Source organism: Amblyraja radiata, chromosome 10 (assembly GCF_010909765.2).
Source record: "Amblyraja radiata isolate CabotCenter1 chromosome 10, sAmbRad1.1.pri, whole genome shotgun sequence".
NCBI classification, from domain to species: Eukaryota; Metazoa; Chordata; class Chondrichthyes; order Rajiformes; family Rajidae; genus Amblyraja; species Amblyraja radiata.
The window spans coordinates 42,670,201-42,686,146 of record NC_045965.1 but is presented as its reverse complement, the minus strand read 5'-3'; the positions used below and the strand labels follow the sequence as shown (position 1 = coordinate 42,686,146).

General features: G+C 42.8%; 1 protein-coding gene across 7 annotated transcripts in view; it reads left to right on the top strand.

Annotated features, from left to right (window-relative positions):
• Positions 1-442: 442 nt before the first annotated feature.
• mast2 (microtubule associated serine/threonine kinase 2) overlaps positions 443-15,946 on the top strand; it is a 349,172-nt gene continuing 333,668 nt past the window's right edge. For 4 of the 7 annotated variants that reach the window (XM_033028664.1, XM_033028658.1, XM_033028661.1 and 1 more), the window contains exon 1: positions 5,848-6,506. In XM_033028664.1, the coding sequence (XP_032884555.1) occupies positions 6,366-6,506 (141 nt within the window). In that variant the 5' untranslated portion in view covers positions 5,848-6,365. Of the gene's footprint in view, positions 488-5,326; positions 6,507-15,946 lie in introns of those variants that run through there. The other 3 variants (XM_033028660.1, XM_033028659.1, XM_033028662.1) reach the window with 2 other exon arrangements.

The window sequence follows — 15,946 nt, the reverse complement described above, 5'->3', positions numbered from 1 at the left end:
CGACTCTGGGCTGGGTCTCCGACTCTGGGCTGGGCTGGGTCTCCGACGCTGGGCTGGGCAGGGTCTCCAGCACTGGGCTGGGTCTCCGACTCTGGGTCTCCATCGCTGGGCTGCTCGACGCTGGGCTGCTCGGGGCTGGGCTGCTCGGGGCTGGGCTGCTCGGGGCTGGTCTGCTCGGGGCTGGTCTGCTCGGGGCTGGTCTGCTCGGGGCTGGTCTGCTCGGGGCTGCTCCGAGGCGCTCCAAAAATTGTGCATGATTGGAAACCTCCGCCGGCCATCCTCAGCTCCAGTAAAGATGCGATGGCGCAGGAAGGGGCGGGTCATCCGGTGAGTGACAGGAGAAAAGACTAATCCGCACGGCACTGAATTGCAGGAGAAGAGATCAATCTGCGCACGCGCAGTTTTTAAGATTTTTTAAACCTCGCTAACATTTATGGCATTCAACCGATCGGAATGAAACTTGGTGCAATCGCAGCATAGGGGAATGGTGAGTGAATTGGCGAAAAATCACAGTGCTATCGCAAACCGTTTTTGAGAAAATAGAAATACCCCACAAACTGGAAGATAACAAGATCAGAGTTTTAGTTGTGTAATAGACTAAGTGGGATGCGTTGGTCCCCCACTGTTCCACCACTCACCAGTTCCCCCAACGCAATATTCCTCCACTCACCCAAAGCTCCTAATTGTGCAGGCGCGGCTTATTTCCCCTCATCTCCGAGCAATCCCTCCCCCTCCTCTTCATGTGTGACTCCCCAAAACAGATATTATTCAAAGTTCTCTCGCGAGAGATCAGAGGAAAAGATTCAAGGGTGTGTGCAAACCTTCCCTGAAGAAATGCAATGTCCCCACTGACTCAAGGTAGAGAGAAACATTTGTGATAGTATTGAGAACCTTAAGACTCTATATGGGAGCAGACCAAAAGCTGTACATTAGCGGCCAAACGCAAAATCTAACCACTTCATTAGCCACCTCCTGCTCCATCAGTGGTAGCCTCTTTATGTCAAGTCTCTTTACGTACCTGGACAGCAAGCAAAGCAAAGTTACTGACTGTATCTAGATAAACGTAACAATACGAAACCAAACACTAATACCAAAATCCGGATTGCAAGGATTTAATTAAACTAGAGATTTAGTTCCTGAAAAAGTGAAATATTAAGGGGAAATTTAATTAAAATATCAAGATGTTGAAGATAATTGAAAACTTAGATATTTATAACCAATTGATCGGGATCTGACAGCTTTTTAATTTGGTCCACCAGTTTAGCCCAAAGGTCAGAACAAGTTGTTTCAATTCTGGCCAGAGCTTTTCCATTAAGATCCAGCCTTAATCATTTCATTGTAAATTTCTTTACAATATACATGTAGGCTGGTGTTATCTTCCATGTTTCAATAGTGTCTGATATACTGAACTTCGGGTAAAATTATCATGATTCTGCTGCAATGGGCTATCCTTCCAATGAAGAATTGCCATCAAGCAACTGCATGTCGGAATACCAGAGTCCAACAGAGCCAACAAAACTAATGGCATCCTGCACAGCTGACAGCCATCTCTCCTTTTCCCTCTTGAACATTTCAACCTGGTTGTGTTTGTGGCAGGAAAGTTTGTCTTCATTGGTTGTGTTTTAACCACAAGCCCATGACTTTGCAACCACGGAATTTGGATAAAGGATACATGAGACTGATGTCAGAATATTGGCAGAAATGACTCCACAGGCCAAATAGCTCACTGAGTAATTCACATGTTTTTCTTCCACATAAGGCCAGAACTAAATGGGAATGTACCATCAACTTAAACAATCAGTTAATTTATAACTATTTTTTTCAGAAACCAGCTTTAAAAGTCAAGCTTGTTAAACTTACAGCTTCACTGATAGTGCCAAAACCTCCATGTTGATAAGCCCTCCTCATATGTTAGCCAGTTCTATTCAGGTAGATATCCAGCTCCATTGTATTTTTATTTCAGGAATTAAAAGTGTGTTGGGGTATTAATAGGAATAAATCCAATAGTGCGAAAAATCTGGTGGTCCAACAGCATCAAAATCCCAAGTGTCCCAGGTTAATTGAACAGTACACAGCCCCTAAAGGTAATTACAATTAAGAGAATGGGTTACAGGGAATGAAGTGGGAGGATGGGGATGCCGCTGGCTTGATGGGTCAAATGGTGTCCTTCTACATCATCAGAAAAATATGAAAATGTTTCAGATCAAGACCTCAAACTTGGCACTGATCTCACAATGGCAAAGATCTCCACCCACCAGAACACTTTTAAAAAGAGAACAGTTACAGCAGACAGTGCTAATGCTGTAGCTGCAAAAATCCTCCAAATTTATTGACATGATAAGTGAACCAACATTAGGGATCTTCTTCCAGGCCAAAATCCTTGCACTAGCTTAATTACATTGAGCCAGTTCTTATGGAAGGGAAATATTGATTTCAGGCTTGATTTGAGTTTCCTGAAATAAGTCCTCTACTCTTTGCCGCAAGATATGTAAAATGCTTCAAGAAAGGTCGCAATGTTTCCTCAATGTGGTGGACCTACATTTTTAGGGCCCTGAAGCTTGAATCGTTATGGGGGCCCTTTCGCAACCAGCAACGAGGTCTGGGTAACCACTGTTATCTTCTTTAATGGGGTTGTTCCATGACAGATCACGACTAATTTGAATTTCTGTCATAAATGTTAATAGTGTTTTAAATTATTTGTAATTATTTTATATTAAATATATTTAGAATGAAACATCCTTAATTTGAAAGTTTTTTCGTTAACTTACATGATACTTTAATAATCTTTTAATTTATTTTAACTATTATTTTCTATTAAATTACAGTATATTATTAATATTATTATTTTTTAAATACCCCTTCTCATACAGTAGACCCAACATTTTTAAGCAATGTGGACTAAGCATGATATTCACCTCCAGAAAAAAAGTAGGAAGTATTGCCCGGGGGTCCATGAGGCCGGCTAACACATAAGCTGTAAAATAACCCCCAAAAGATATATATTTCATGAAAGAGCCAATAGACAATAGGTGCAGTAGTATGCCATTCGTCTCTCCCGCTCCCGCTATTTATAGCCCCCCCACCCCCGGCCGTTGGCGGCGCTTTATGTGAGCAGAACGGCTCCAACCAGGGGGGGCGGGGCTGAGCGCAGAGAGCGGCGCAGGCGCATTGTCCGAGAGAGCCTGTGGGACGGGAGGGGAGGGGCGCAAGCGTGCTGACGTTGACGTCGAGCCCGTGCCCCACTCCCCCGCCGACAGCGGCCACAGCCCGTCGCCGCAGGATCGGGAGAGAGTCGGCGATTAGTCGAGGCGAGGATTATGTGTGCGGTGGGAGGTTTAGTCGAGGCGAGGTTTAGTGAGTTGAGGTTTAAGTGTGAGGTGAAGTTTAGTCGAGGCGAGGGGTTTAGTCGAGGTGAAAAATCGGATTCATTTCTAGGAAGACAAAAAAATTGGTATTCCGATTTAAATTGTAAGAATATCTGGACTAAAGTAGCTTCTGGGGCCCCTCCAGGATTAGGGGCCCTGAAGCTTAAGCTTCATTAGTTTCATAGTAGATCTGCCCCTGGTGGCATCGGGTATGATGCCAAATTCGGCAGTATCCACACTGACACTCTCATTAGGGTGAACACACAGGACCTATTTTATTGGATTGCTGTCCCTCGGCATCAGAGCGCATGTGTGATGAAGCTGGTGATCCCGGCAGCTCTGTCATGTCTCGTTAAAGGAAGAGGCGTGGCAATCTCAGACTCCTAATGATGCGTGGCAATCTCAGACTGCTTCCTGCAGTTCACCCTTGCCGCAAGATGAGGCACTGGTGGTCTCCGGATTATCCCGGCGGCTCAGTCTTTGTCCCTGTGTGTGTGCGCAGTCCCTCGTTGTCCGTGGGCAGGAAGAGACACTGGCATCTCAGTCTCAGTAGAGGCACTGGGTGTCTTGGACCTTCCCAGCAGTCCAGTCTTGATCACATGGCGGTGCTGGTCATCTTGGATTTGATCCAGTGGTTCAGTCTTCGTTGAACATAAGACAGGGGAACACAGCTAGCAGGGAGGCACGCCACACACACTCTCTCTCTCTCTCTCTCTCTCTTGAACAAAACACAATTTTCAGTGATAATGACCAAGAGATAAACATATAGTGGGAGAATTTTCCAACTCTTCAAAATGATAAAATGGGATGTCTCACTCTTACCAGTGGGATGTCTCACACTTGAATAAGTAGGAGATTCGATTCAAAGACTTATGAAGGCACTAGATAGAGTGGATGTGAAGAGGATGTTTCCAGGAGTGGGAGAGTCTAGGACCAGAGGGCAGAGTCTCAGAATAAAAGGACGAACCTTTAGAAAACTGATGAGGCTTGAATACCTTGAACCAGAGAGTGGTGAATCTGCAGAATTCATTGACCCAGACAGCCACGGAGGCCAAGTCTTTTGGGTATTATTAATGTGGCGATTGACAGGTTCTAGATTAGTAAGGGTGTCAAAGGTTATGGGACGGCAAGAAAATGGGGTTGAGAGGGAAAGATAGATCAGCCATGATTGAATGGCAGAGCAGCCTCGATCGGCTGAATGGCCTAATTCTGCTCCTATGCCTTTAGTTTAGTTCAGAGATACAGCACAGAAACAGGCCCTTCAGCCCACCAAGACCAGCAGTATCCTGCACTCTAGGGACAATTTACATTCTTTTCAATTAACCTTCAAACCCTGTATGTCTTTGGAGTGTAGGAGGAAACCGGAGCATCCGGGGAAAACTCAAGGGATTCACAGGGAGAACATACAATCTCCATACAGTATAGCGTCGTTGTCAGGATCGAACCCGGGTCTCTGGCTCTGTAAGGCAGCAGCTCTACCACTGTGCGACGGAGTCTTAATTCAGAGATACAGCATGGAAACAGGCCCTTCGGTTCTATCCTACACACTAGGGATAATTTTTTTACAGAAGGCAATGAACCTACAAACCTGCAGGTCTTTGGAGTATGGGAGGGAACCGGAGTAGCTGGAGAAACCAACTGATCACAGGAAGAATGTACAAACTCCGTACAGACAAGTAGCCATGGTCAGGATTCAACCCGGGTCTCTGGCGCTGTAAGGCAGCAACTCTACCACTGTACCACCATGATGATCCTTGTGGACTTTTGCACCATGACTTGATGGAAGTTGAGTTTATTGTCATTTGCACAAGTAGTTGAAGTACATGTACTACCCTGCAGCAACGTCACAGGCACGTGGATTCAACACGCTTTTCTGCCGCAAGCCCACCGACCCGGCGCGAGATACCGACCAGGTGTCAGGGGTAATGGGGAGATGGCAGAAGAATGGGGTTAGAGGGAGAGATAGATCAGCCATGATTGAACGGTGGAGTAGACTTGATGGGCCGAATGGCCTAATTCTACTATCACTTGTGATCTTATGACCGTGACCCCGGCGGTGTTTCCGGCTGGGAGGTCAAGTGCGCCAGCCGCCGGAAGTGAGTGATGTTTTAGGGGAGTGAAACAACAACAATAATAAATAAAGTCTCATCAGCGCTGTCATCACCCCCGCTGACATGCCGTCCGCAGTGCGGCTGACGCGGGACCTTTCCGCGGGCACATTGAATGCGGCGATGCCGACAGCGCAGCAGTTGGTGCCAATAGCAGCAGCAGCAGCAGCAGCAACAGGAGGAGCCGGGCAGCGGCGGCGGTAGCAGCAACAGCAGCAACAGCAACAGCAGCAGCAACAGCAGCAACAACAGCAGCAGCAACAGCAACAGCAACAGCGGCAACAGCAGCAGCGGCGGCGGTGGCGGCGGCGGCGGCGTCTTCTCACCGGCAACAGCAACAGCGGCAGCAGCAGCAGCAGCTTGAGCGGAGGCCACGCACAGAGCTGGAGCTGGAGCCGGGGAGGGCACGGAAGGGAGTGGCGGCGAGTGTGGAGCCGGGGCCGGCCTGGGCATGGCTGAGATTTAACTGCAGCAGCAGCTGCTGCAACAACAACAACAGCAGCAACAACTCGCGGACTCCTTTCCCCCACAACTCCGTCTCTTGGTCCCGAGTGAGAGCGGCTCTCGACCCTGGGCAGTGAGAAGATGCTGGAGAGTGTCGGGTGTCTGCATCTCACCACCCGGTGAAGGCGGCCGTCCATTCATTTATTTATTTACCCATTCATTCCCTCCTTCCTTCCTGACAGTCCATTCCCAAACCTTTACCTTTCCCCTCCATCCACTGCTTTGTTTTGAAGGTAAACGTGGACCATTCTGCCAAGGATGTTGTATCTCTACCAGCTGTGGCCTGGAGAGTAGATTCGCCACTTTTTTTGGGGGGTGGTGGGGGGTGGATCAGAACTTGTTTTTGTTTCGTTGTCTTATGTGCTTGGATTGGAGAGTCAGCTGAGCAATGAAGAAATCTGGAGCGCACATCAGCCTCAAGAGCAAAAAGAAAACTTCTAAGCAGCTGGTGCCGGATGAATACTGTGATGAAAACAGAGTTAAACCTAGCCAGGATCGGGAGCCAAGGGGTGAAACACAGAGAGAAAGGGTGAGTTCACCATCGTTGGAAATGTATGTAATGGAGAACTCGTAAATTACGCACAATTTCATTTCTAACATTGTTTTTTTTAATGTGTAGCATATTGGGAAATTATTATTTTAAAACCACTGTGAAGATATTAGGAGAATCCTAGACTAGACATTTGCAGCACACCGTGGTATCCAGTATAATTTCAGTTGAAGGTTAAAGCGCAGCGAGTGCTCATTCATGGATGTTTTAAAACATGTTTTGCGTTTTACTAGCATTTCCAGATATTGAGTCCTAGACCCTTATCATTGTTTACGTGATTTTTTTTTCAATGACTACTCTCAAACCTATTTTAAATCTCTGCTTTCTTGTTGTTGATTTTATTGTCCATATCTGGCTGATCACTTCGGTTCCGCTGGTAATCAAACAATCTTGCCAATATTGGAACAAGGAACTGCAGATGCCGTTTTACAAAAAATAATACTAAGTGCTGGAGTAACTTCAGCAGGTCAGACGCATCGCTGCGGAACATGGATAAGCGACGTTTCAAGTGGGGATCTTACTTCATTGGAGGGGAGGGGAGGAGGAGAAGGCTGGAAGAAAGGAGGAGCAGGACGAAGTCTGGCAAGGGACTCGAACAGTATGAACATTGAACTCTCCCGTTCTGGGTAACTAACCCCTCCCCGTGCCACACCTGGACGCGCATCCAGTTCTCCCCATTCCTTCTAATGGCTTCACAATTTACACTTTAAAAAAAAATCCTATTCACACATCTTTGTCCAACCTCTTACTTGTTTGTATCCATCTATCACTTGCCACAATCAGTCTGAAGAAGGAACCCGACCTGAAAGGTCACTACTTATCCATGTTCTCCAGATATGCTGCCTAACCTGCTGAGTTACTCCAGCATTTTGTGACAATCTTGCTAAGCTCTTGTCATATCAAAAAATTAGTGTTGACAATGTAGTAGAAGTACCCTGATAATGTAGGGTATTTTTGTACCCTCTTAAGAGGGAGTTAGATGTGGCCCTTGTGGCTAAAGGGATCAGGGGGTATGGAGAGAAGGCAGGTACAGGATACTGAGTTGGATGATCAGCCGTGATCATATTGAATGGCGATGCAGGCTCGAAGGGCCGAATGGCCTACTCCTGCAGCTATTTTCTATGTTTCATGGTTATATTTTATTGCTGTGTCAGAGGCGTGCAGTCAGAGGTTTTACTCGATTGTTTACTGATACTGACAAGAGTCATAAAGTCATACAGTGTTGAAATAGGCCTTTGGACCAGCAGCTAAGAAGCTTTCTTTTTTATTTTGATGCTGATGTGTGCTCCAGATTTCTCAATTGCTCTGCTGACTCCCCAATCCAATCTTCAATTTAAGCATGTAAGTAACAAAATGCTGAAGGAAGGTAAATCAGCATTTGTGGATAGAATGGACAGATGATGTTTTGGGTTATAATCTTTCTTCAGTCGAAGTGTCTTGATTTGAAATGTCATATGCCCATTCCCCTCACAGAAGCAACTTGACCCATTGAGTTCCTCCAACACTTTGCGTTTTGTTCAAGATTCTCACCATCTGCAGTTTCTTGTATCTTCATTTTGTAAATATGTTTCATTCTGGCAAATGGAATTAAAATAAAATGTTGAACTATTCAGTAGGTCAGGCAACATCTCGTGAAAGTTAGCATTTGATTATTATAAATTAAAAGTCGAACATGTTGGACAAAAGGAACTGCAGTCCCTTGTATGCAAGATAAGTGCTGGAGTAACTCAATGGATCAGGCAGCATCTCTGGGGACCAGGGATAGGCAACGTTTTGGGTTGGGTCTGTGGAAGGGTTCTGACCCGAAATGTTGACTCCATGTTCTCCAGAGATGTTGCCTGACCCGCTGAGTTACTCCATCATAGAACAGTATAGCACAAGAACAGGCCCTTCGGCCCACAATATTCGTGCCGAATATGATGCCAAGACCATCTCATATTAACGTACACATAATCCATATCCCTCCATTTCCTGCATATCCATATGCCAAAGCAATAGTCTCTGAAATGCCACTATCGTATCTGCCTTAACCACCAACCCTGGCAGCGCATTCCAGACACTCATCACCCTCTTTTTTTAAGAAAAAGCTGCCCTGCTCATCTTTAAACCTTGCCCATCTCACCTTAAAGCTATACCCTCTTGCATTTGATTTTTGCATCCTGGGGGAAATGGGTTCTGACAATCTACACTACACCTCTCATAATGTTGTCCTCTACCAAGTCTTCCGGCAATCTCCGGCATTCCAGAGAAAATAATCTAAGTCTGTCCAACCACTCCATGAAGCAAGTATACCAGATGCCTCTTTACCAGTCTATCTACTTGTGTTGCCAGTTTAGAGGAGCTCTGGACTTGGACATCAAGATCCCTCTGTACATTAATGCTGTTGAAGGTCATGCCATTAATTGTATATTTTCCTCATGGCATTCGACCTACCAAAGTGCAACACCTCACACATTGGGTTAAACACCATCTGCCATTTTTCAGCCCATTTCTGTCGCTAAACTATGTCCCACTGTGTACCGTGACAGCCTTCCTCATAGTCTGCAGTATATCACAAACAGCAGAGGTCGCTTGCACAGATCCCTGCAGAACACCACTGGTCACAGCTCTCCAGCCTAAATATTGTCCTTCCACCACAACACTCTGTCTTCTATCAGTAAGCTGGTTTTAAATCCATACGACCAAGACACTGCTAATCTTGTGCAATTTAATCTTCTGGCTCAGCCCACCTTGGGGGTTTTATCAAATGCCTTACTAAAATCCATGTAGCACTTGTTGACTCTTTAAGAACATTCTGGGTGTATTCAACATGCCAGGCTGTATCTGAAGCAAGTGGACCTGAAACTTGAAATTTGGTGGTCTTCCTGCAGGTGTGGTCTGAACTCTGGAGTATTTCCATCACTTTCTGCTTTTATTTTAGATTCCCAGCAGCTGTAGTTTTTTGAGTTTCAGGTCAATGATTTTGAGCATTTGTAACCTCCTACTAAGATGAAATCAATAATTTTATAGTGCTTAAAGATTTTTGTAACTAAAATCTGTTTAATGTTGTCAATATCATATTTTATTACATCAATATTCATTCAAAGTTTGCATTGTCCAGTATGAAGCCTTTTTCATAATTTTGATTAACTTTAGCATCTGACCTAGAGTTTTCCGCCATAAAAACTGAAAATATCAGTATATGTGAAACAGTTGAATCTTGTTAGGTTTTCATCCAACATTTTTTTGGATTTTATTATTGCCAATATTTGGATTAGAATTACCCAAAGATTTATTGATCACTCGCTTCTATTGGTCAAGAGAAAGTGTTACCTTTTTCTATTACCTTTAACATTTTTTATTGTCAAGTTCAGTGAAATTTCCATGTTGTTTTGAAATACTTGTAATTGCAGATTAAGGAAATTGTATTGCAGTAAATGGTAGAAACTTATCAGCTGAATCGGACTTGTAGAGAGAGTAGATCAGTTAATGTACAGGCTACACCCTTCATTAGAACTGAGGTTCAATCAGTGTAATGGACTGTGGAATGAAACATAAGATTGTTTGGTCTCTACCAATGCTTATTGATCAGGAGCTTCCACCATTTTGTGTTTATTTCATCGAAAGTTTTCATTTTCACGTTAATTTTGTGTTTCTTTTGAATGGCTCATTAACTTTGACTGACATGGAATGTACAGTAAATATACAATGTGTAGGAAAGAACTGCAGATGCTGGTTTAAATCAAAGGTAGACACAAAACGCTAGATTAACTCGGCAGGTCAGGCGTTACTCCAGCATTTTGTGTCTACTGTGTCAGTCAATGTTGCACTTGGGTAAAATATTTCGTACCTTGGAGGACAAAATGTTGGCCAATTTCCTACCTAAACATTACATCAGACTATGTCATATCTTGAGTTTATCATTCATTTTTTCATCTTACTCCATGGTCTCATCCCATTTTATACATGCAACTTTCTTCAACCCTGTGGTGTTTTGTGATCTGTGCTCCTCTGGTCCAGGCAATAGACAATAGGTGCAGGAGTACGCCATACGGCTCTTCAAGCCAGCACTGCCATTCAATGTGATCATGGCTAATCATCCACAATCAGTACCCCTTTGCTGCCTTCTCCCCATATCTCCTGACTCCGCTATCTTCAAGAGCCCTATCTAAGTAGGCATGCAGGTGCAGCAGGCAATGAAGAAGGGGAATGGTATGTTAGCATCCATAGCAAAAGGATTTGAGTATAGGAGCAGGGAGGTTCTACTGCAGTTGTACAGGGTCTTGGTGAGACCACACCTGGAGTATTGCGTACAGTTTTGGTCTCCTAATCTGAGGAAAGATATTCTTGCCATAGAGGGAGTACAGAGAAGGTTCACCAGACTGATTCCTGGGATGTCAGGACTTTCATATGAAGAAAGACTGGATAGACTCGGTTTGAACTCGCTAAAATTTAGAAGATTGAGGGGGGATCTTATGGAAACTTACAACATTCTTAAGGGGTTGGACAGGCTAGATGCAGGAAGATTGTTCCCGATGTTGGGGAAGTCCAGAACAAGGGGTCACAGTTTAAGGATAAGGGGGAAATCTTTTAGGACCGAGATGAGGAAAACATTTTTCACACAGAGAGTGGTGAATCTGTGGAATTCTCTGCCACAGAAGGTAGTTGAGGCCAGTTCATTGGCTATATTTAAGAGGGAGTTAGATGTGGCCCTTGTGGCTAAAGGGATCAGGGGGTATGGAGAGAAGGCAGGTACAGGATACTGAGTTGGATGATCAGCCATGATCATATCGAAGGGCCGAATGGCCTAATCCTGCACCTATTTTCTATGTTTCTATGTTTCTTGCTCTCTCTTGAAAGTTTCCAGAGAACTGACCTCCATCGCCCCTGGGGCAGAGAATTCCACACACTCACAACTCTCGGTGTGAAAAAGTGTTTCTTCATCTCTGTTTTAAATGGCTTAACCCTTATTCTTAAACTGTGGCCCCTGGTTCTGGACTCCCCCAACATCGGGAACATGTTTCCTGCCTCCAGCTTGTACAAACCCTTAATAATCATATGTTTCAATAAGATACCCACTCATCCTTCTAAATTCCAGAGTATGCAAGCCCAGCTGCTCCATTCTCTCAACATATGACAGTCCCACCATTCCGGGAATTAACCTTCGGAATCTACGCTGCACTCCCTCAATAGCAAGAATGTCCTTCCTCAAATTAGGGGACCAAAACTACACACAATACTCCAGGTGTGGTCTCACTAGGGCCCTGTACAACTGCAGAAGGACCTCTTTGCTCCTATACTCAACTCCTCTTGTAATGAAGGCAACATGCCATTTGCTTTCTTTACTGCCTGCTGTATCTACATGCTTCCTTTCATTGACTGATGAACAAGGACCCCCAGATCCTGTTGTACTTCCCCATTTCCCAACTTGACACTGTTTAGATAATAATCTTCCTTCCTGTTTTTGCTACCAAAGTGGATAACTTCACATTTATCCACATTAAACTGCATCTGCCATGCATCTGCCCACTCACCCAACCTGTGCAAGTCACCCTGCATTCTCATGGCATCCTCCTCACAGTTCACACTACCACCCAGCTTTGTGTCATCTGCAAATTTGCTAATGTTACTTGTAATCCCTTCATCTAAATCATTAATATATATTGTAAATAGCTGGGGTCCCAGCACCGAGCCTTGCGGTTCCCCACTAGTCACCGCCTTGTACTGTTCCTGTGTTTATATTGCTCAAACATTGGCAGCTGCCCCTTCCATTTTCCATGTTTTGGAATGAATTAATATGGCCTCTTTGGCTCCTTAAGCTTCTCTCTTTCAAGCCCACCTTTTATATAATCTTTTAGTTACTTTTCTTGATATAATATCAATATTATTTGATAGCTCTCCCGTGATTTGTCTTGGAACGCTTAAGATGTTTAATGAATGCAAGTCATTATTGCTATTGATAAATTTGACTGACAGCATTCAATTGTAGTCAATCTCAGGAAATGTTTTGAGACAGAGGAAATAAAAACTGAAAATGCAAGAAGTATTCCGTACGTTACGCAGCCCCTAAAGATTACGTTTCAGTTCCGTGTCCTCAGAACATGGAAAAATTAGAAAGCAGTCATTATTTATTTTAAAGAGGAGAAGGGAGTGGTGGGGAGAACAAATTAAATGTCATGGTTAGCGTGAAGACCAATAAAATATGAATGACAGATTGTTGTTGAATGAGGAAAGAAGGTGACGATGTTTGTTATTTGCTGCTAATCTGTGGAAGGTGAATGTAAATAGACAGAGAAAAGAGAAGAGAGAAAAACAAATGGGGAAAATGCTGGACCAGTGAGATGTAGAATTCAGCAATTGCTGGAAATTCGAAATGAAGGAGAATGCTGTCAACATAAAAACAAGACTGGACATACTAGTTAACTTGTGAAAAAACAAATTGCAGCAGGAATGGTGGTTCAGGCAGCATCTATAGAAGGAAATGGCAAATTAGTTTTTAATCAGGACCCTTCTTCAAACCTATGAAGCAGAGGGGAGATAGCTGGTAGAAAGAAGTGAGGGGAAGGTATAGGGGAAGAGCTTGTGAAAACCTTGCAGATCAGGCAGCATGTGTGAAGAGAGAAAAATGAGTTGCATGTGAACTAATGAAATTGAAAGCAATAAAACTGCAAATACGGGTAATCTGAAACAAAACCAAAGACTTTCCCATATGGCCAAGCCCTCCATGCATCACATTAGCAGGTCATCGATCCATTTCTCCAATGACACATCCCCTGCTTTCACATGGGAACACTGCAGTTTCTTCTGACACAAACAGGCTTGCCTGGTTACTGAATGCAGTGTTGCGTCCTGAGGGCATGCCCAGACGTGAGTTCCTTTAAGCTCTTGTTGGGCTTCGTTGATGCCAGTGCAGGTGAACAAGATGCCTGCATTTCATCCGAAGTATTGTTCTGCATTCAGTGCTCACATTTTAATGTTTTCTACATTAGAACAGCCAAATGCAGCTTGGGGGATTGTTTTGTGAAACACTAATTTTCAGTTTACTGGGTTATATTGAGCTTTATTGCATTCCCACTCTGAGCGCTCTTTATTCTGCAGCTTATAACATGCCAGTTTGGTCATCGGGACGTAGGTGATAGGAGCAGAATTAGGCCATTTGGCCCATCAAGTCTGCTCCACCATTCAATTATGGCTGATCTATCTCTCCTAACCCCATTCCCCTGCTTTCTCCCCATAACTTCTGACACCTGTACTAATCAAGTCAGTTTGGAAATGATGGACCTGAAATCTTTCTTTCTACACATGTACTGCCTGACTGCCAGTTATTTACAGCAATTTTTGCTTTATTTCATATTTATACCATTTGTAATCTTTTACTTTTTATTTGAAGAGTTGGCATTACTGTTTAAGAAGGAACTGCAGATGCTGGAAAATCGAATGTAGACAAATGCTGGAGAAACTCAGCGGGTGAGGCAGCATCTATGGAGCGAAGGAAATAGGCAATGTTTGGGGTCAAAACCCTTCTTCAGACTGATGTGAGGGTGGGGGGGCGGGAGGAAGAAAGGAAGAGGTGGAGCCAGAGGGCTGAGGGAGAGCTGAGAAGGGGAGGAGAAAGTAAGGACTACCTGAAATTAGAGAAGTGAATGTTCATACTGCTGGGGTGCAATTACTGTTATTTTCTTATTTTCAATTTTGCCAATAAATAAAGACAGAGGTAAATATTACTGCTTCAAGTTTCACCAGGATAGTCGAAATATGAGCAGGCTAGTTGATCAAGCACACAGAAGCATTTGAATTTGCCAAGAACATCGAGGACAAGATCGAAGATTGAAAAATATTCAACACTCAACACCTACCTGGATACTGCTATCTCGCAGAGAAGATATGGAACTCTAAACTCTAAACTTTAAACTATTATATTTAAGAGTTGCCTAAAATTCGCAATAAGATTTGGGTAAATATCCTGCAACGGATATATAATACTTACATATTAGTACTAACTTCTAACAACTATTAATAATCATGAATACTAACTAACACTAATTATTGATAATTAGATTATTTAGATTATTTAAGAATTAACTAAAAGTATGAAACATAAGTAAAGTGTGATTCAGATATTTTACAATGAAAAATGTATGGTGGCTCTCTCTGATGTTTTTGATTATTCTTTTATAAATGTTTATATTATACAAAACTAACATTTCAATTTGAGACTACTAATTATATCATTAATGGAATATAATCATTATTTCTTTCCCCCCCACAAATTGTTCACATCGAATTGGAAACTTTCCTTTCAAGGAAAGTACGGAGCTAGTATGTTTATTAACCAAAAGCTACGGAAGTCCATAGATGCTTAGCCACATTAGGGTGGCTATCACTAACTGCACTAACTGTAGTTGTAGTTGCTTTTTCTTTTTACTTTCCACACTTTACTAATCCAATTTGCTATCACTTTTTTTTATTTTATATCATATTATATTTTGTATTTGGAATGGAATTGCATATTTTACTTAAAGAGATATGTTCGGATGGAAAACAGACGTGACCTAAAATTCATCTACCTGATGTTCGAGTATAAGGTAGGGTTGAGTGTGCTGAATCATCTGCTCTACCACTTAATCACAAGATGCAAGACATGAATATAAAAATTGGGGGTGAGGGAATTAAATTCTGTAGTTGGAATGTTAAGGGAATTAATGAACCTATCAAGAGAGGCAAAGTGTTAGCTCATTTAAAATCATTGAAAACAGATATAATATTTCTCCAGGAGACACATCTTAAAAAGGAAGCACCACAGATTGAAAGCAAGATGGATTGCTAAAGCGTACCACTCTTCATTCTCACATAAATCTAGAGGTGTTGCAATATTAATTCGTAAAGGTATACCCTTTAAACATATATCAACGATAGAAGACACCGAAGGCAGATATATTGTAATAATAGGGGAGTTATACTTAAAAAAGGTGACTCTCCTCAATGTGTATGGACCAAATTTTGATAGCCCTCTGTTTTTTAAGAGAATTCTTAACAATATCCCGGAATGTACACAACAAAACTTAATAATCGGTGGAGATTTAAATTGTACATTGGATGCTTGTTTGGATAGATCATCAACTCAAAGAAAACTAAAATCTCGATCAAGTGAATTTTTAAACTCATACATTAATACTACTAATATTAAGGACGTTTGGAGAATTGAAAATCCATCGGGCCGAGAATATTCATTTTACTCACCAGTACATAAAACTTACTCAAGGATAGACTATTTTTTGTAGATACAAAACTTATCCCATTTACCTATAACTCACAATATCATAACATCATAATCTCAGACCACGCTCCACTAACATTTATGATCAAACTAAACGGAATGGTAGAGACACAGTCACAATGGAGATTTAATCCCCAAATCTTAAAAGATAAGTTATGTAATG